The sequence below is a fragment of the Anarhichas minor genome, unplaced genomic scaffold (genome assembly GCF_050575085.1).
Source record: "Anarhichas minor isolate MPS153535 unplaced genomic scaffold, ASM5057508v1 ptg000023l, whole genome shotgun sequence".
Classification (NCBI taxonomy): domain Eukaryota; kingdom Metazoa; phylum Chordata; class Actinopteri; order Perciformes; family Anarhichadidae; genus Anarhichas; species Anarhichas minor.
In genome coordinates this window covers 3,404,592-3,425,695 of record NW_027466469.1, presented here as the reverse complement: position 1 = coordinate 3,425,695, position 21,104 = coordinate 3,404,592, and the positions used below count along the sequence as shown (strand labels likewise).

The 21,104-nt window shown below is 43.3% G+C and overlaps 3 protein-coding genes across 3 annotated transcripts; 2 read left to right on the top strand and 1 right to left on the bottom strand.

Annotated features, from left to right (window-relative positions):
- Window positions 1-182: 182 nt before the first annotated feature.
- Window positions 183-6,322, top strand: mybl2b (v-myb avian myeloblastosis viral oncogene homolog-like 2b). The gene is made up of 15 exons (XM_076096973.1): window positions 183-424; window positions 881-977; window positions 1,104-1,175; window positions 1,302-1,394; window positions 1,488-1,708; window positions 1,800-1,932; window positions 2,021-2,080; window positions 2,255-2,461; window positions 2,789-3,055; window positions 3,133-3,275; window positions 3,645-3,744; window positions 3,838-3,948; window positions 4,864-4,980; window positions 5,080-5,211; window positions 5,304-6,322. The coding sequence occupies exons 1-15, from the start codon at window positions 405-407 to the stop codon at window positions 5,430-5,432; spliced, it is 1,902 nt and encodes a 633-aa protein (XP_075953088.1). The 5' UTR covers window positions 183-404; the 3' UTR covers window positions 5,433-6,322.
- Window positions 6,323-6,654: 332 nt separating this feature from the next.
- Window positions 6,655-15,025, top strand: rpn2 (ribophorin II). Its single transcript, XM_076096831.1, has 17 exons — window positions 6,655-6,741; window positions 7,088-7,275; window positions 7,400-7,495; window positions 7,764-7,939; window positions 8,048-8,123; window positions 8,255-8,389; window positions 8,472-8,648; window positions 8,739-8,857; window positions 9,055-9,160; window positions 9,703-9,794; window positions 9,891-10,005; window positions 10,165-10,359; window positions 10,470-10,556; window positions 10,663-10,758; window positions 11,816-11,891; window positions 13,004-13,133; window positions 14,319-15,025. Exons 1-17 carry the CDS (start codon window positions 6,729-6,731, stop codon window positions 14,332-14,334), a joined length of 1,893 nt encoding a protein of 630 aa, XP_075952946.1. The 5' UTR covers window positions 6,655-6,728; the 3' UTR covers window positions 14,335-15,025.
- Window positions 15,026-17,662: 2,637 nt separating this feature from the next.
- Window positions 17,663-20,379, bottom strand: ghrh (growth hormone releasing hormone). The gene is made up of 4 exons (XM_076096720.1): window positions 19,854-20,379; window positions 19,003-19,107; window positions 17,903-18,007; window positions 17,663-17,792 (listed from the first exon to the last, which is right to left on the bottom strand). The coding sequence occupies exons 1-4, from the start codon at window positions 19,928-19,930 to the stop codon at window positions 17,663-17,665; spliced, it is 417 nt and encodes a 138-aa protein (XP_075952835.1). The 5' UTR covers window positions 19,931-20,379.
- Between the last annotated feature and the right edge of the window lie 725 nt (window positions 20,380-21,104).

Here is a 21,104-nt window from a genome sequence, read left to right as displayed (position 1 = left end):
CAACATAACCCCTTCTCATTAGTCTAAATTTGGTATTTAAATTTGTGTGGGACACGCGCGTCAGTTTAAGTTTTTTTATTTTGAAGCTGTCACTGGAAGTCTCCTATCCGGGGCCGCCTGACACCACGCGCACGTCCAACGCGCAACTACGTCACCATCCGGTGTCTACGCTCGAGAAGGGCGCGAGATAGAAATACAGGAGCGCGGACAACCCGGGCGCTCCGCTCCAGCTGGCTAGTAGCTGCAACTTTACCATTCAACACCGCGCCTCCTTCACTGAACCGCCTCACGGAGACAACAAACGCGCGGAATACACCGATATATTACCAGATATACGTGCACATGACGTGCAACGGTTGTAGGACAAATCACCGCCTGACCGTAAACAACAGAAACCGAGGGAAATGTCTTGGTGGCCGCGCGGGTAAGATGTTGTTCTTTGTTTTCCGTAGCGTAAGCAGTACTCATTTTATTCAAGACGGATAAAACATTACCGTTTGACGCTTCGGCGTTGATGCATTCAGTTGGCTTTGGAAAAAGGTTTGCTTTTGGACATAATCTTTCCATTTGTGAGTACTTCACGGACTTGTCTGTGCCGCCCTTTTCCGGAGAATCGCGATAAAAAAAAAAACACTACAGTATTTAATTTAACGTCAATCCCTCCATTTCTGTTAAATCACAGCGATCAATTCAACTAATACTGCACCGATTATGTAGTTTGCCATGCAGCACTTTATACGGATGAGATCGTCGCCATGTCCCAGGTAGCCAATAGAAGTAAACCTGATAATCAGGTCATCCTCGCCACACCATGATATGTGTCCGTGCTGCGTTCACTGTCAGCTTTATCGGTGCACATCACAGCGTTTTTCTTCCTCAGTGAAGATGGGGAGGACGGCATGCACCAGGACACCGATTCCGATGTGGCAGAGCAGAGAGACGGTGGCAAAGTGAAGGTGAAATGGACACAAGAGGAGGTGATTGTCTTCACACGTCCCAGTAATTTGCATGTTGTCTCAACGACTCCTGCCCCCCCTGTCAATGTAAATAAAGGCTGTGTAGGACAAGGTAACATAAACATGCTTGTTTGTTTGTGTCAACAGGATGACAAGCTCAAGGCTCTGGTTCAAAAACTAGGACCAAGTGATTGGAAATATATCGCCAACTACATCCCAGTGAGTTAGATCATCCTTTTTGTTTTCGTGGTTGACAGTAAGCTTTGGGGTTTCCTTGACTATTTTTTAAATGTATTTTTTAATACCTACAGAAATCTGATTCATTCTTGTTTTTGTTTTGCTCAGAATCACACTGAGCACCAGTGTCAGCACCGTTGGTTTAAGGTCTTGGATCCAGAATTGGTCAAAGGCCCTTGGACCAAAGAGGAGGACGAGAAGGTGAGTGACTCATTGGGTTTCAGTGCACGGGGGTTTATAATACGACTAAAACAAACCGTACGATAAGTCCTCGCGCACCCCTTGTCCCCTCAGGTCATAGAGCTCGTCAATCTCTACGGCAACAAGCAGTGGGCGATGGTAGCCAAGCACCTGAAGGGCCGACTGGGGAAGCAGTGTCGAGAGCGCTGGCACAACCACCTCAATCCCAATGTGAAGAAGTCGTCGTGGACGGCAGAGGAGGACCTCATCATCTACAAGGCGCACTGCCTGCTGGGAAACCGCTGGGCTGAGATTGCCAAGCTGCTCCCTGGAAGGTGAATACACTCCAGCTACGTCAGCTCAGAGGACGAGTTTTTGATTAAAACCCCTCTCAGAAGGACTCATGTTGTGATGTTTTGTTCACAGGACGGATAACGCCGTGAAGAACCACTGGAACTCCACCATCAAGCGCAAATTAGAGATGGGCTTCTTTTCCGGGGAAGTCTTTAGGCCAAATGAACTTGAAGAGCTGTTGGACCGTGTAAATAAAGATGTGCAGGTGGGCTATTCATTTTTTTTTTTCATGATGTTCTCCTCTTAGATGGATGTAGGAGCATTTGAAAATAATACATTTTTTTATTACACAGATGGCCAGTTGCTCCCAAGATGGCGCAGAAAAGGATCCAGAGCAGACGACGCAACCTTCGGTGAGCAACCAGTCGCATCGATTTATAAAATATCGCAATTTAAATACATGGGGGGCTTTGAATAATTTAATCTCCGTCAGTGGTTTGGAAAGAAACATCTGTATTACACGTCCGTTATCGTGTTATTGATGTCAGTATTGTTATAGATGTTTGTCATTTGCCAACCGGTTGCAGGAAACGCCCGTCTCCGCCGCGGTTAAAGCCGCATCCGGCGAAGTGGGGCCGTCAAAGGCCGCGTCCTCTCCGAAGGACGGCCTAAGTCCCAAGAGCGAAGCAGACGCCGCGGGAGAAGTGAACAGTACCAGCTGGGTGGTGGATAGCTCTGGCTTTCTCTCCCCCACTGGCCCAGTACTGAAGGAAGTGCTGGACATGGTGGACGGAGTACGTATCCCCCAATAACCAACAAATAGACACATCGCATAGCATTTAAATTAAACATGCATCTAATCGACAATTCTCCCATCCCATTTTTTGTTTTTTTTGTTGTTGCTACCAATGACAAATAGCGCTTTTGAATATAAAGTTCAGTTACATACAGATGAGGAAAAGATAATTTGTGCTGTCTTAATATGTATATTGTTATTGTTCCTCTACAAAACATGTATGTACCTCCTATAAAATATTTTTACTCCTCTATATTTATCCAAAAAAAGCTTTATAGTGACTAGATGTCCGACTCACAAGTAAAAATGTCTCTTCTGCTACCAGGACCTGGATGGCTGGTGCAACCTAGCGGCCTTCGACCTGCCGGTGGACAGTCCGAGCCCAGAGCGCCACCAGTTTCGGCTGGAGGGCAGCGCCCTGCAGGAGCTGAGCAAAGGCAGCAAGGGCGAACTCATCCCCATCTCCCCCGGAGGGGTCACGCCGCCCTCCATACTGAACCGCCGGAGACGCATCGCCTTGTCCCCCGACGGCAATAACTCCATGACTCCCAAGAGCACTCCTGTCAAAATCTTGCCCTTTTCTCCATCTCAGGTAAGTTAGTAAATCCCGGCGCATTCTGCTTTTTTGCCGCGTGAGACGGTCCATTAACTCAACGCCTGTCGTTCCAGTTCCTCAACATGTTGACCAAGCTGGACACTCACGACCTGGAGAACCCGTCCCTCACATCGACGCCGGTGTGCAGCCAGAAAGCCATTGTTACTACACCGCTACAGCGTGAGAAGACCCCCCTCACCCAGAAGGAAAACTCCGCGTGAGTGGTCTTTAACTAGTGATGGGTTCCAATAGCTTGTTGCTTTTGTTTGTTGTTGGCGAAATATCTGGATTCATTAAAGTTACTGTGAGGAACAGTCTGAATTTAATGCTAATGCTTCTACGTGACCTACATAAGTAAACAAAACCATCAGCGAGATGATTGGCTATTTCTATATAGTTATTCTTCATGTTCGTCATCGGTGCCGCCGCATTGCTGGGAGGGATATTACTGAAGGGGATGAAGAATCAGAGCCAGGACTGAAAGGGACATATTATCAGACCCTGCTGCAGTAAAATAAGAGGTTTTCTAAAGGGACTCTGGTGCTCGGAATTTGAGTCTCTGTGTTCACATTTTGTCTTCATGTAGGTTTGTCACACCCAACCACAAGTCCGAGCTCTGTTCGACCCCGCGAACTCCGACACCGTTCAAAAACGCCATGGAAAAGTACGGGCCTCTGCAGCCTCTGGTGAGTATCTGCTTGTCGGTGGAAAGTTCACCTCGTGGTTTAATCAACACTGCATTAACTCTACTTTCTTTTTTTCCTGCTGTGTAATGTCAGCCTCAGACTCCGAACCTTGAAGACGACATAAACGAGGTCATCATGAGAGACTCTGGGATTGGCTTGGGTGGTGTACGCTCGACTCCGCCTGAGCAAAGGCGCAAAACGATGGTAACGGGGTCAACTCTAATACTTGACTGATCTGTTTGAATCCTTTAACCCCTGTTAACAGTACACCATAACATTTCTACGTATTGGTGCTAGATTATAGAGAGCCAGCATGATAATAGAACCTCATTCAAAATAACATGGACATTAGTAATAATTAGCTAGCTAATGGCTAGCTAATGGCCACTGCACTGTGCAGTGTTTTAACAGTTCATGCTAATTTATCTTATATATTTTAAAGATGGATAGTTAACTTATAGAACAACAAGTTTTCAGAAAACAAATGAGGCATTATATAAATTTACAAAAGCTAGCATAACAGCAGCTAGCCCAAATGTGAAGTCAGCGGTCTGTAATGGCGCATGCTAACGCTTTAGCACCTTGTAATTTAATAATGAAGAGCAGGGGAAGTGTTTATATGATGGTTTGTGCTTATGCTCAAGTGTATGTCTGTTAGACTAAAACTGTAGATCGTCTGTGGAAGGTAAATCTTGGACAGTCTGACTGCTTGGGGATGTGGAATGCTTGCTGCTTTTGAGCCCCACACTGCTTCACGTCCACACATTCACACCGTGGAGCTATGCGTTACAAGGACAGTCTTTCACTGTTGGTCAGCATACAGCTGCAAAAGAAGCGAATGAGTGTGAAATCCCGTGTTCATTCACTTCCTCCAACCAGATATTTATAGGGTTTTACTGCCACGGCCATTCAAGAATGCTTTGAACTAATTATATAAATAAGGTTTAGCTTCCATGCTGTAACCTTCACAATGAAACCCTTTAGTGAAAGTTCAATTCTGACCTCTTTCCATTTCTGCCTGGACCTATTGTTGTCGCTTTTATTCTAGGCAGAGACGTCATGATTGTCTTTCTTGTTGAAGCTACTAACTTAGCATTTGATTGTTTATTTTATTCCCAGCATCGGCCTCCTATGAAGAAAGTGCGGAAATCATTGGCCCTGGATGCCGTGGACTGCCATGTGATGTCTACATCTAAACGCAAATCCCTTAAAATTGAAGCCAAACACGCAATTAAGGTAAACAAAAAAAGAGAAAAGAAGGCTAAACGTATTATAAGCCAGTCCGTAGATTTGACGCATCCTAAGTTGTTTTGTCCTCCTTTTTTCCGACCACAGGAAGAGCCGGTGATAGTGTCTCTCAACACCTCGTCGTTTTGCAGTAAGCAGCACGACAATATTTTGGACCAGGGCTTCCTTTTGGGACCCAGCGACAGTGCCATATTTCCCAGCACGGTGCCTCCAGTTACGGTAAGTTCCACGTTTGAAAGAAATGGATGGAAAAGTATTTTAATGTAGCTTTTTTTCTGTTTTGACCTGTTTTTTTTCCTCTCTGCCTTCAGATGTCAAAAGAATGGGAGACGGTTGTTTGCGGACAAACTAAAGACCAGCTCATAATGACGGAGAAAGCGAGACACTACCTTCGCTCACTAAAATCCCGCGCCCCCAACCGGGCGCTGATTCTGTCCTGAGACGTGTCTCGTCTTCACACCAACACGTTACACATGCAGAACTTAATGTTGCCGTTTGTCCCCTGTACCGTTTTGCCGTTGTAACCTGTGGTATAGAAAAGCAGCATGTCATGTGTAGGTTTAGTACAGTTCTCATTAGCAATCACAACACTGACAATATATAGCCCCATGAATAATTTAAGGGGTGATTTTAGATTAAATCTCACTCCAATGGCCTCGTGCAAGGCTTGAAAAAAATCAAATCAAATAAATCGCATTTAATTGTATTGTCACTTAAAAAATCAAAAAGAGCAATGAATGTAGAATCAAAATAAATCACGCCCATACACTTTAGCTATCACTGAAACAACTTGGTTTTACATTGCATAATGTGTCTGTAATTTAAGTGTTTTTAAAGTTGTGTAGAGTACAAAGACTCAGGTCACATATCACCTCCATATCTTAAGTTCTGTTGTATGACGTGAATATGGAGTAAATTCAGACAGCTTGATCACTAATGCGTTTAGAGACGTTGAAAATGTTAAGTGAATATTGTCTTGTAAAAATGTGTGTCTAGATTCATAATATACATCTCAATATGCAAATTAAAAGTGAGGTCTTAAGGGGGAAAATTGGGTGTCTGCTGGAAATGTAACAGTTCCCAGCAGCACATATCTGCTATCCATCAAGGAGACCTACTTCTGATCCAGCTGAGTGATGGATACACTTGGGAAAGTTGTTGCAGCATCCATGTAGTGGCAATGTAATGGGGTCATGGATGCTGTACCACCATTGATGTTCAGAATATTATGTCAGTTGGCACTGTTTGTAAATATTTAGAGTTGTATGTTTTTACTTTGTCTCACAGCATTTTGTTAAGAAATTTAATAAAACACAATTAATATGTCCAATGCACACTTTCCTCCTGATTATGCTTCTGCAGCACAAAGCAGTGTATTTAACTATAAATTGGCGTTTAAAATATGTAATTTTACAATAGGTTTAGATTAGAATATACCATTTTATGAAATAAAACACGCTATGGGCTAAATAATATTTTCTTAATGCAAAAAAGATATGCAATTGTAATAAAATTATTAATAAACGGCGCATAACTTTAATATATTTGGCGTGTACCAATGAAACTATCATTATTTTTATTTTGGCACGTAGGCTGAATTTATCTGACGTGTACTTACTGTGGCTTTTATTTTGAAACGTCAACGTACCGCCGGATATTATACCTTTGGTGACAGCTCACACAGACATACCGGAAGCAATCGTCAGTTTTAGTGACGCTGCATAAGACTGCAAGACATGGACCGGTCTCGTAAGTGAAAATTCTACTATACATTTCGGATGTTATGTTCGATAGGTATATTTTTTGTGATATTGACGTTTTGAGTGACATTATAGAACCGCCAATCGTAGAATTGGTGAAGCAGTAGCACCAGGTGCACGAAGTGTATTGCTACCAACCGACGCTAGCTAACGTTAGCTCGCCTTTGTAGCTTAACGTGCAATGAACGAGTGAGCGTTGTCTCAATGAATGAATACATATCGTCACAACAGATAGTACATTACAAAAGTGTAGTGTCTGCTCTCCGTGGTGGTAACGGATAAATACGCCTTTGTACCAGGCGGCAGGTAAACCTGTTTCCGCCCTGTGTTTGCAGGGCTGTTTGGGTTGTTCCTCAGCCTGGCTCTCGCTGGAGCTCAGGCGCTCACACCGGCGCACTATCTCTCCCTGTCCGATGTGGCCCGACTGCAAAACCTCCTGAGCCAACAGTTCACCGATCTGGACTCTGCATACTACTCGGTCGTTGGTCTGACCAAGCTCGGGGCAACTGTTCCCGATCACGAGGTAAGAAAATCCCACCATAATCAATAATTCCGATATAAACATTCAGTGATGATTCAACCTGGATATGACATGTTACATGTTGATCCTCGATGTTCTTTGGCTTAAAACGTGTTCGTGTTTGCAGGGAGTGTGCCAGTTTCTCAAATCCCAGCTGGATCCCTCTAACGTTGACTCTGTCTTCTTCGCTGCTGAGACCAGTCAGGCCATTTCAGGATGTGAGGTATGCGTGCCTCGGCCTTCTTATCTGTGCTGCTGCCATCCTTTCTATGCAAATGCTTCTATGCAAATGCTTTATAACGTAAATGGGATGGGAAATCCGCATCATTGCTTCATGGTCAAGATGTTAAAAACAACTTTTCATATGATGGCAGTGAGAGTAAAATAATAATATAAGATAACATAGACCGTAACGTCCAAATGGCAACGTGCACGATTGCTTTACACTGATGCGAACCCCTTAGAACCAACTGTTTTTCTTCACTCCATAGATCCCCGTGTCCAACGAAACGCGAGACCTCCTCCTGGCGGCGGTTAGTGAAGATTCCACCATGACTCAGATTCACAGAGCCGTGAGCGCTCTCAGCTCTCTGGGGCTTCCTCTGGCCTCCCAGGAAGTTGTAGGTGCCTTGACCGGTCGCATCAACAAGGAGGACAACGTCATGGCGTAAGTGTCCGTAGTGTGTGTCAGGGAGTGCGCTATCGTTCTGTGTCCTTCTTGCCGTGCTCATGAGCAAATTTGATTCGCAACACGTGTCTTCTCTTCTCCGGACAGTATCACTTCAGCTCTGCAGACCGCAGCACGCCTGTCCCAGCAGGCAGAACTCGGAGGAATACTGGAGGAAATTGAGGTGAGCTCTTAAACCTCCACCAGGTGGTGCTGTGTGGCTGTGCTTTGAATTAGCGCAAGACGCACTTGGACTCTTAATCGTGCACAGATATTTTGAAGTTTTAACTCATATTTTACTTTTTCCCCTCTCAGGATCTTACGGCTCGTTTGGATGATCTCGGTGGCATCTACCTCCAATTTGAGGAGGGACTCGAGGCGACCGCCTTGTTTGTGACCGCTGCTTATTCCCTGTCCGATCATGTGGACATGGAGCCCCCTCTGAAGGAGGTACGATATCTGTCTGTCAGGCTTTTCTCCCCATGGGACCTTCCCTTTCTGAAACTGATGGGCAATGTGTTTTTCGCTACAGGACCAGGTCATCCAGCTGGTGAACTCTATCTTCAGCAAGAAGTCCTGGGACTCTCTGGCCGAGGCCTTCAGCGTGGCAAGTGCTGCCGCCGCTCTCTCCAACAACCGTTTCCACGTGCCGGTCATCGTCAGTGCTACCGGCCCGGCCACGGTGTCCCACAGCCAGCCAACCCTGCAGGTACAGATTGTGGGATCTCAACCTGCCTACAGTCCTCTGAGTGGGTTTTAATCAGCTCGCGGTGACGCTGTTTCTCTGTGTGATTCACAGCTCCTTGTCACTGATGTCATGTCTCAACCGCTGGCCTTGGCCAACGTGCTGCTGGAATCTGCGTACGCCGTGGCCTCCAAGAGCATCATCCTCAGCCAAGCTCCATTCACACTTAATGAGTACGTTTGATCCGAGAGATGAGTGTTATACGCCCACACTCAGTGTGGCAGAAATGCAGTTTGAATTGTAACATTATACAAATGTAATTGTTGAGCTTTTTTTTGTTGACTGTGTGGATTGCGTTTTACTAGATTACAGCACGGCCTGGTTTTGGTCAAATCTACACCGTGTTATATTTTCTTTATCTGATTTTCAGCGGCGTCTTTGAACTGAACTTCATGTCCAGCAAGCCCGCCAGCGGATATTACCAGTTTGCCATTGCAGTGACTGGGGATACCCGGCTTGTTGGCAATCATGTTGAGGTGAGGTGCCGGTCAGAATAAGGAGACGCAATATTTAACAATAGTGGAATGATTTTAATTAAGTTTTAAACGTGTTTTGGGCTTTAATTGCCTTGGTGGAGAATGTGCTGCTGTTGAGTCAGAGACGTGGCTCAACGCTAACTCTTAAATCAGGCATCAGCTTTTGGTTGCCGACACTAAAAATGTGGTTGCAAATTTAGTCACCTTATATTTTGAGTAATTAAGATACTATGGAGTAATACGACATGAAGGAATACAAGCTTTATTAAAGAAACGGAACAAAAGTCTATTGTAGTTTGTGTTTTATCTGATACTTTCCAGAATTTAGTATATATTTTTAATGTGTTTAAAAACTAGTTGCCACTGATGGCAACCAGTTCCTCAAAATGGCTGCCAAAGGCAACCTGGCAAACCCTTCCTGTTGTGTCTGCAGCCTGTCCTGGGTCGACGGTCCATCTGAACATGATTGTAGTCAGATTGGTTTGCTGCTCTCACGCCCGTCACCTGATGTAACTTTGTGTTGTGTCTCCGTCCGCCTGCAGCTGAAAGTGAAGGTGTCCACCGAGGTGTCCGTCACTAACATGGACCTCTCCGTGGTGGATAAGGACCAGAGCATCGGCACAAAGACCACCAGGTTAGGAAAAGCATCTGATAAGTGAGCCGACCCTGCGGCGCATGACGAGAGAGTACTAAATGCTTCTTTTTTTTTTTTTTTTTTTTCATGACTCAGGGTGGAATATCCCTCCAAAGGCAAGAGCTCCTTCACAGCAGACAGCCACCAAAACTTTGCCATGGCCTTCCATCTGGTTGACGTCAACACCGGCAAGGAGCTTAGCCCTCACCAGGTATGTAACCCGGGTGGGACACAAGCACACGTCAGCCGCAGACGGTATTACGTGGTTGGTCAAAACAATCACGAAAACATCTGCGACCAGTTTGAGGAATGAAAAAAAGAGCTTTGGGCCTCGTTCAAGTTTAAGACCTTTTTGTTTTCCCCGTCACAGACTTTCGTCAAGCTGCACAATCAGAAGACCGGCCAAGAGGTCGTGTTTGTGGCCGAACCCGACAGCAAGAAATTGTACAAGTTTGAGTTGGACACAGCGGAGCGGAAATCTGAGTTCAACTCCATGTCCGGCACCTACTCCCTCCACCTCATCGTTGGGGATGCCACTTTGGAGAATCCCATCTTGTGGAATGTGGTGAGTGTCCGTTCCGCCTTGATGCTGGTAATGAGGGCTATTTACTGAAGTGCTCAGCCACTGAGAAGTTAATGTTGAGCTCTAAAGTTGAGTTGTAATCTTTTTGAAAGGCTGACGTTGTTCTGAAGTTCGTGGATGAGGAGGCTCCAGTGGCCATTCAGCCCAAGACTCTTTATGTGCCCAAACCAGAGATCCAGGTAACACCTATTTACCTTTGTTTTTTAAATATCAGTTTCACTGCCCGATGATGGAAAATCAAGCAGCATCAGTCCCGCTGTGTAACATGTCGTCCTGTCTCTGCAGCACTTATTCAGGGAACCAGAGAAGAAGCCTCCCACGGTGGTCTCCAACACCTTCACTGCACTCATCCTATCTCCCTTACTTCTTCTGCTCATCCTGGTAATATTTCAAACTAAAATGTTTTTTTTTTTTCTGTTTTTATTTGTTGCCGTCATCATAAAGGAATGTTTTGACATGGGGTGTAGTATGAGATACTTACCCATAGTCGGTATATTTACCTACAGTAGATGGCCACGCCTCTAGTTTGGAGGGAGAATTTAAGTTTACGCTATATTAAGAATATTTTCAGCACTTTACCTCGCCGTCAAGCCTTTGACAAAAACGGTAATTTACCCTTGATCTACCGCTGCCTCGATCAGTCAGTTTGTTTGTGTTATTGTGCGACTTTGGTGTTTATAAAGGGTTAGTTCGGATTCACTAAAAGTCACACAACAACAAACTAACCGATCAAGGCAGCGGTAGACCAGCAACGTAGTTCTGCAATGTAAAATGACTTTATGTCAATGGAGTCCTGTGGCTATGCAGTGAAAATATTGTAGATGTAGGATACACATAAACTGATATGGATTTAAATAGGTGTCTTAAATAGGTTTTACACAGCAGTATGTTGCTTTGCTCCCGTGTTCTTATTCCCATCAGTTTCTTCAAACCACGATCTACGACTGTGGTCAAGTACTTCACACAACCTTACCTTAAATAATCTGAACTCTCCCTTTTAACTGTACAGCAACTTGGCTATGGATATAATTTAGAAACCATTTGTCTCATTTATAGGCCCGCCACTCAACAGACCTCCTTCCATTATTCATCAAACCTTTATTTGAATAGAGTATTCAGCTTTATTGTTGTTGTTGTATGCACAGTGCTCTAGCTTTTTTTTTTTTATCCTCAGAAAAAGCTCTTCAGTAGTAAGCTCTCATAAACGGTGAATGCGGCTCCAGTACTGTGCAAATATAATGCTTGTATTTAATTTAGAAATCACAATAGCTTTTGGTGTATTTTTATCCGTGGCATTTTCAGCGCTGAGTAATAGTTATTGTTGCAGTGGATCAGCGCTTTGTGTGTTAGGTGGTAAACACTTTTTCAGCCCCTTTTGTTTGCCGCTCTTGGAGGGGATGAAAATCACATTGTCTTTCATTCCCCCTCTCGTCTGTAGTGGCTGAAGCTCGGAGCCAACGTCTCCAACTTCACCTTCACTCCCAGCACCGTTCTGTTCCACGTGGGACACGCAGGTCAGTCCCCCGTCTCTCAAGTGAAATGTTCATCACGCATCTGATTGTTGCACGGCCTCTTCATCTCCAATTCATCTGCTGCCATTCAAGACGATACGGGACTTGCAGCAACAACCGCGGCTGATATTGTGCAATTATCATCATTTATTCCACGCATACATTCTTAATATGAAACAACCGCAGCCAGAACATCTTAAGAACATGCACCAAGATAAACAATTGCTGGTGCTAATTCTCTAGTAAGGTGCCATCAAGCTATTGCAGAAGAAGAGGGCGCAATGTGTTGACGTAATTAAAGCGGTAGTGGAGAAACCTCACAGTGGAGAAGGTGATGGAAACAGGGCAGTTGTTTCTTGTATTTAATTAAAAAAGGTTACAGTGATTGATTTTTAAAGCACAAATAAACACACCGTGTGGAGCGCCCCGCAGTTTGAACATTTTGTGAGAAAACACTGAAAGGGTTAAAGTTCTAAGACAAAAACACCGACAACTCCCAGACCGGACAACGCTTTGGTAGAGACCTGTCAATCACAAGGAAGCCCCGCCCTAAAATATACTGTTTTATGGTCTGTTTGACTCTAAATGGACCATAACTTACAAAATGAACATCATGCTGTATTGAAGAAGACTTGAAACTAGAGACTGAGACCATAAACTCAAGTTTACAATGTTTACTGAGGTAATAAATCAAGAGAGAAGTAGAGTCATTTTCTCATAGACTTCTGTACAATCGGACTTCTTTTTGCAGCCGGAGGAGTCGCCCCCTGATGGCCATTAGAGAGAATGCAAATTTATTGCGCTTAGCTTGGCTTTGGCTTCACTTTTCGGACCAGACAGCGGCGATATGTGAGGACCTGGGAATTAGAACGGGCAGCACACCCGCTCTGCTATTGGCTGGGGGTTACACACCCACATGGGGTCCAAAGCTTCTTTGCTGAAAGCACACAAACACGGCCACACACTTCTAGTTAGTAAAAAGTGACGATTGAGAGGCGTTATTTTTGAATACATACATACGCTGCATATTATACCTTGTTTACAGCACCCTACCCACTTGGGGAACCACTGATTTGGATGCCAAAGCTCCAGCTCACTCTCTCGTTTCCTTTCAGCCTTGCTGGGCCTGATGTACGTCTACTGGACTCGCCTGAACATGTTCCAGACTCTGAAGTACCTGGCGATCATCGGCAGTGTGACTTTCCTCGCCGGGAACCGCATGCTGGCCCAGAAAGCCGTGAAGAGGTACGTGTCCTGATGGCGCCTGGCGTCAAATGGGGTCCCTAGAGTGTCCTTTTAGTCCCAGAGAGAGAGAGAAAAGCCTAGCCCCTTTCAGACGACGAGGACTCTGGTGCTTTCAGGCCTCTTGGTAGTTCTTAGCCTCAAGCCCCGAGGAAAAGTGCCTGTCTCATATCGCAGCTCCTCAGTTGGTCCCCCAAGAGGCCGATGTCGATGCCAGGCCCTCTGCCAGAAGCAGAGCTCGTGCCCACTTGGACCAGGAGTGAAGCGTGGCAGCAAGACTGGTGATCTAAGTGGGCAATTTCCTCACCATCAGTATGTAGAGCCCTCCACGGGCCAGAGTGAGCAATTTGAAGCCTGTGTCTCCGACTCAAAACATCACTCTGTAATTGTTCACTTTTACTTCCTGCTCTTAAGACGAGCCCATTAAACCCCGTTTCAGCAAGTAGAATTTTCCAAGTAATGATTTCACAAATGTCGTTTTTTTTTCCAGCGAGGACTCCCCCCCCCCCCCCCCCCACCTCCCTCTTCTTTCCTGCTAGTCTCTTTTCTCCTTTGCAGCTGATGCCTGTGTCTTTATGTAGTTTTTTAACCCCTTTATCCACACCTCGCTGTCTCTGTACTCCTTTTTCCAGGATTGCCGCAGAGCAAAGTAGTAGGTTGGCAAAGTATAGGAGCCTACGATAAAGCCCCCCTCCCCCCTCCCACATTTGTAACAAACGAGTCGGGCTTCCAGGCTGAAGTAAGGGCATCCTCATAGTCTGCATCCTCAGTGCATTTCCATAATGGCTGGCCGCGTGCATGGCTGTGTGGTGCTCGATCATTCTAACTCCCGAGTGTTCACATGTACTTGCCGTCCTCCCTCCTCCCCCCCACCCCTCCCTCCTCCTGGTTTGCCTCTCACTCATCCCACCGTGGTCATAGCCATACCAGCACTGTGGTAATCCCTCCGTTGTGGTCTTAACACCCGTGGTTCTGGTTGTGCCATTACATTTGAGTGACTTGTGTTGTGTTCATGAGCCAAGGTGTGCGTCGTCCAGAACCTTAAGACATTTGTCATGAGTTTCTCTTGTGTTTCTTTGCCCAAATTAACAGTTTGTTGTGCATTAAAATGCATGATTAAAACCTTTTTTATGTGACTAAGATCAGACTTTGTTTGTAATAACTGTTTGCTTTTCTCTCTCTCTACAGAATTGCGAAAAAATAAGAGGAAGAAAATTAAGAAGACACCGACGAAGCTCTTTTTTTTTTTTTTTTTTCTCCCCCCCCCCCCCCAAAGGAGTCATTCGACGATGCATCAAATCAGACTTTAAACATGGCGTTGCAGTTCAAGAATCCAATCGACAGTTTAAACATGCAGTTTGTCCGCGTTGCCAAATGGAAGAAATCGAGAAATCACAGATCACCGAGGACAAACACCCACCGACAGATTCTCTTTTACTGAGGGCTGTAAAGCTACTGATCATTGCACTTCATCTTCCTGTGAGATTTGTGTTCTTGTTGTCCAACATGCTAGTGTTTTCCAAGTGAGCTCGGGCTTTTATTTCTTTTTTCTTATGGATTTGGGGTTTGATTTGACAATTTTAGTCTTGCGCTTTTTTTTTTTTTTTTGTACATTCCTCTTTTTTCGCTCGATGCCCATTTCACCTTGTAACAAAAGCAGTTAGTTAACATGAACAGCTGAAGAAAAACCAAACATTGGCATTAGCACTGATCCGTTGAACATTACTAACTATGCCAGTGTGTTTTCCTGTTTGGTGCATCAGATGTGTTGGAGGGAGCGGGAGTCCCCTATTTGATACAGAGTTGGCGTCCCCCAGAAAAAAATGTTGATAAATAAATGTGGGCAATGTGATGTTTTTGTAATGAAGAAAAGGAAATAAAGAAGTGGAGGTGAATCTAAGTTTCTTTCTTTCTTAAGTAGAGGGAAAAAACAGGAACACAGTCCAAGAGTTGGATGATGATGAGGAGGAGGAAGAGATCCTGTTCCTACAATGAATACGGTCATTGTTGTTGAAACGGGTGTACGGTACTTTCAACGGTACTTGGTGACCAGAAAACCCATCTCCTGTGTCTGATGTCTAATCAGACTTCTCCGGTGTCCGCTGGACCAGTAGAGGAAGAAGGATTCAAAATGTTAACTCAAAGCTAGGGATGGTAATCTTAACAAACTACCAATGGTACGCTAGATTTTATAAATCCAATGAGAGCAGCTAGCAGCACTAGCTCATAAGGTCGCTGAGTCAAGTGAGAAAGTCGCCAAGTCTGCAGCACTCCCTCCAAAGCCCCTCTCCCAAAAATGATCACGAAAAACATGGCGATAGCTAGACCTCTGCTTAGAAGTTGAATATGTGTTTGAACTACAGGATGATGTTCACTACTAAAACAGTGTGTAAGGTGAAAAGAGTGATAAAGTCAGCAATGCCCGTTACACAGCAACGGTCCCTTTTCACAACCGTTTTGATGTGTCATTACAGGGTTAACACAGGTGTAATTAATAACATTAATTACTGCCGTGTTCCATTTAGGTTGGCCAGAGCCCTGGCTCGCAGGTATGACTGTGACACACTATATAGAATAGGGGTATTCAATTAAACTTCCAAAAGGTCCAGATTGAGAAAGGGCAAAGGTCCGGAACATTACAATAATATCTAACTGCGCTATTTAGTGCTATATATATATATATATATATATATATATATATATATATATATTCAAGAAGCCTAGTCGTAGTAACAACGCCTCTGTGTAGTCAACTGTCAAATCAAATAAAGAAAGTACACATCAATTATGTTTTAACAATTGTTATTCTCAGTTTTCAAATTGAACTGGATGGATTATAAATAATACATAAACATAAATTCATTTTCTTCTCATTTCAAGTAAAATAAGGTCTGGATTAAAGAATAACTGATATAACAGAAAGCTTTTGAAAAATGTGCATCTTAAAATAAAGTACTTCATTTTAGAAAAATCTATTTCACTGAATTGTCCTGCAGCTTTAAATTCAGTTCATTCAGGGTGAAGTGATGTCAATCAAAAAAGCCACGATATTATATTTTTCTCATCTTCTAACAAGAGAAATGTTTGTGCATGATCTTTGTCTGTGGTTATTAAACCACTTGTTTCAGCTCTATTATCCCTGTTTACATCATTGTTGGTCAGTGAATTAATGTGTTAGGATTCTGATCATATTGGACTCTTAGGTTTATTTTTCTTCTGAGTCTGGATGCGGACCGCGGTCCGCCTATTAGTGACCCCTGGAACAGGGTCATCATTCATTTCATTCATTACCCGTACCATTTAAACCAGACCAGTACGACAGCAGCGTACTGAAACAACCTGAATAGAATGCAGCCATTAGTGACGTTAATTTCATTTTGGCTCGTCATAGGAAATGGGTCAGGATAAAACACAGGTGATACAAACGCCATTAATGATGACTCCGATCCATGCATGCACAGCTCAGGAGCTAAATGGAACTATTTTTTTCCACCTGTAATGAGCCAATCAGACCATCAGACAACACTAACTTACTCCGGGTTCCTATTGACACTTTACGTTAGTTCAAACTGTTTTAGTTATTTCACTTTGACGGTGATCCCTGTATTTAATTACATTTTTTTGTTCGTGCTATTTTTACTGGTTTGAAGTGGGCGGGGCCGAGCTGGAAAAAGGGATGTGACGTACTTCTTTGCACCAATTAGCTTTCAGCAACATTTGACTCAGAATCTGAAGACTGTTGGTGAATTGTTGTTGTGAATCGTGTTAAATAACACACCCACACAGTCCTGATGAAGCAGGTACATATTTTTGAGTGTTAAACACCCAATTGCTGCTTATTTAGTCATAAATGTATAATGTTATAAAGTAGGTGTTATTAAGAATTTTGAGATTTGGGTCGATTTAGCTTTCATGACATGTCTTTTTTTCCAGACTAGTGGAAAGAAAGCATGTATATGTTTATTTTACTACTTTGTCTATTTGCGTCTGTAGATTTCTCCTAAATTCACCACAAGTTAGCGTTAGATAATGCTTAATTTGCATACTAAAACATACCATTTTAGAAAACTTGTAATACATGAAATAGTTGTCTTATTGTAAAAAAAAAAGTAACTAATCAACCAGATAAGTTCCATGATGATATCTATTTGGGTAATTAATTTTATTAATATAATCTTTTTTTTAAAACTATAATCACCTTTCGCGTCTCCCCTTAAACACATGTTACATCCTTTTATTTCTGTTAAAGCAAGAGTGCACAGTGCCATTTATTCCACAGTCATGAGCTGGGCTTTAGGTTTTCTTCAAATAAAAGAAAAAGTGACAACATTATTTTCATCTGTAGAGAACAGGTTGGAGGAAGTGTGAGAATACATCAGCGTGCTGTCGGCGAGAAGCACTGGCAGCCTTCAATCTGTCCGATCCACCAAATCTCAACTCAGCAGTCTGTGAAGAGGAGAGTCAGGTTAGTGACAGACTAGCGTGTCATTATGCTTCCATCAGAGCTCAGAGCTCCAGAGTATAAAGCTCTATCACCTGGGCCTCATGACGTTCCCCTGCACTCCTCTGTACCTCTGATTGCTCTGGATGGATGTTAGATCTTCTTTATAAGTCCCTTCGTAGATGTCTGACTGACGTTTCATGTAGCTCTCACTTTTATCTCTGCGGGGGGGGGGAAACCACATCAGCAATTAATATTTCACTGTTTATTCCTGTTGGCAAACGCAGCGTTGCTCTGGACGGATTTGATTCTCCTCTCATGCTCCACCTACCCGAGCCGTTTGCCCATGATTGTCTGAAGGAACTTCCTGGCAGAGATTTGGCCCAGGACCTTCCTGTAACTGTTTGTAAAGATGGCATCAGCATGGCGTCCGGAGCTAAAGTCAGAGAGGGGACAATTATTGCACAACAGTATTCTTGAAGGCAGTGCAATGAAGCAGCAGCAGCAACAACAACAACCAGACAGGTATGGAGTGTATCTGTCAGTCCATTTTACTGTTATCCAGTTTAAAGGGCCAGTTCAACGAAATTACAAAAAATAAAAAAAATATTTCTTCTTTATTATCGACATGCACAACAATTGCAGAGAAGCCGCCGATGGCGACGAATACCTTGGATTTCAGGCTCCCTCCAACAATGCTCGTTAATAGCGTATAAAAAAAATAATAATCATGCAAAATGAGAATCAAAGACATTAAATAGTGCAAGTTCAAATATAAACATAAAAAATACATAAAGTAAAGTAATATGAATTTGTGCTAGCCAGTATTGCAAATGAATAAACTGAAAGAAAAACAAGAATGTAATGAATGTATAATCATAATATATAATCATAATATGTAATCATAATATGTATATATATATATATGTGTGTATATATATATACAGTATATATAATATATATATATATATATATATATATATATATACACATATATATATACAGAGGTGTAAATCGTTTGTTAGTCTTATTGTCAGCAGGATGAAATGTATTCACCAGCCGTACAGATAGTTTTGGTTTTATTTGCCCAGATTATGAGATATCCTTCCATCTCGCTTCGCTGTCAACATTTTAAATTTCACTTTTTGGAACTACTTTCTAACAGATAAATAGTTGCTACTCTAGCACACTTGTTCTGAAAGGACACGCCGATGTAGAATTCTTTAAAATATACATTTCTACTGCTGTGAGCACCACAAGAGTAATTCCATTGACTCCTATATCGTATTGTGGATGGAGGCAGACATCTTTCAAAAAAACATATCTATTTGCATAGATATCACTCTCGTTTCAAAAAAAATTTTATTTGGGTAAAGCGACGATTTTAACCCTATTTTAGATCGGCCACTCAGCCCATATTAACACACTGACCGTAACTCTGCTCGCTCCCTGGGAGGACTCGTGTCGTCCTCCAGCTGCTCTGCTGGATTCTTCATAGAAGATGTCATCAGTATGGATGTGTCCCTCTGGCCGAACCTGATAAATATCCACGTTAACTAAACAATTATGGAACGTTCTATTCAAAGATGTACCATAAATGCATTCAAAGTTTTTTATGATGAAGATGGATTTTAGACTGAGAAAAATATCCCCAATCTTACGGCAAAATGCTGTAGCTCTTGTAAAATGATGTACTCTGCTGCTTCGGGCACAGGGCACATGAGATTAGAGTGCTGTGCAAATGTAACGTGGTGACTAAGCCAGACATCTTGACCCTATTTAGCATGACAAAACGCAGAGGGCACAGCTATGACATGCAAAGCAACCAAGTGAAAGGTAAAACATCATGCGCTTTGTGCATGGAAATGGTCACATCTTAAAAGCCCTGACACTGTGGTCAAGTCATTGTCCATCACCCCCCCCCCCCCCGAGCTCAAATCAGTGTCACGTTGTGTATCTTGTTGCACATCTTCGTTATCGGCTTTTAAATGTTAAAATGTTTCCCATTTCACTCGCTGAAGCTTTCCAACCGCATAACCTGTCCTTTGGAGCTCAGTGACGTTTAATCATACAGAGGAGTGTATTCTGATGCAATCTGTCCCAATTCCATTCAAAAACATGTTTTATCCAGAGTAGTAATCTTCAAACACTTCTCAGTATACAACCAGTCATAAAAAGATTTGAATAAGTTCAACAACAAAAAAACAACACCCCACCAAACACGAACACAAAAAAAGAAAATCAGCAATGGAAAGAATTTCAGTAAATCTTCCAGGACTTACCTAATGGACGGGTAGAGCGGGGAGCCCGATAGAGACATGACCAGGCAACAAAACAGCAGCAGTGCAGCTTTCTCCATCCTCACAGCCAGTCCTGGAGAAGAAGAATGGACGGCTAGAATAAATGACAGGAGTAGAAATTACATTAGGAAAAAAAAAGCTGAAACCACAGTTTCCCTCAACCAGCCTCATCGCTCTGCAGAAGGACCTGAAGTTGCAGCAGGCAGAGATGTATACTATGATGGACAGCATCAACATTTAATCTACAATATATTTGCCACTTACATGTATATAATACACACATTACATTCACACATGGGGGTGGAAGAGTTACCTGGATGATTTTTTTGTGTGTGTCAGTTCTGAGCGTCCCTGCAGTTGCACTTTATTTGGTGCCCTCCACTCTCATCATCTCCCACTGCCAGGAAAGGCTGGACAAAAGCAACACTGGAGCAGTTCTGTTTGTTATCCCTCCATCCATGGTCAGCTTATATGAACCTGAAGCTCCCAGTCACTCCCACATCACACATGATCTCTCTCTCTCTCTCTCTCTCTCTCTCTCTCACTCTCTCTCTCTCAGCTGTGCTGAGCTGTCGTCATGCTCTCTCTCTCTCTCTCTCTTTTTGTCCTTCTCCCCTTTTTTCAAATCCAAGTTTGTTTTATTTATTTACTAAATACAGAAACGTGTGTTGTACAAGGTTTACAATGTACTGTAGGTATAATAATTCAGAATGTAGAAAATAAACGACACAAATGGTTGGCACATTACCACATAGTGTACTGTGATTTCAGACAAATAAAAGAAAAGAATATAGGTGATAGGATGATATTGTCACACCTCTGCCCCTTCTCTCCTGTCTCTTTATTTCTCACTCACCTCACTCACCTATCAGCTCATTCAGTGCACCTGTCAGCCTCCCTCCTCATCAGCACAGCTCCCCTCACCTGCCTCTATCCAGCCACTATTTAAACCCCTGCCTCTCAGTCACTCCTTGCCAGATCATTGCCATGTCTACCCGCCCGTTTGGCTCGTCCTGTGCCCCCGTCTGCCTGCCCTGCCTCGTCCTGCTGGATTTCCCCCCTCGTCTCTTGTCTCGTCCGTGGATTCCCTGTTGTGTTCCTGTAAGTTTCCTGTTCTGATTTTGTTATTAATTAAATACCTGCTTCACTCTACTTCTGGTCTTGACTGCATTTGAGTCCACCATACCCCGTGACAGATATGCAGTCTATAGTACATGGTAAATGTAAGGGTCA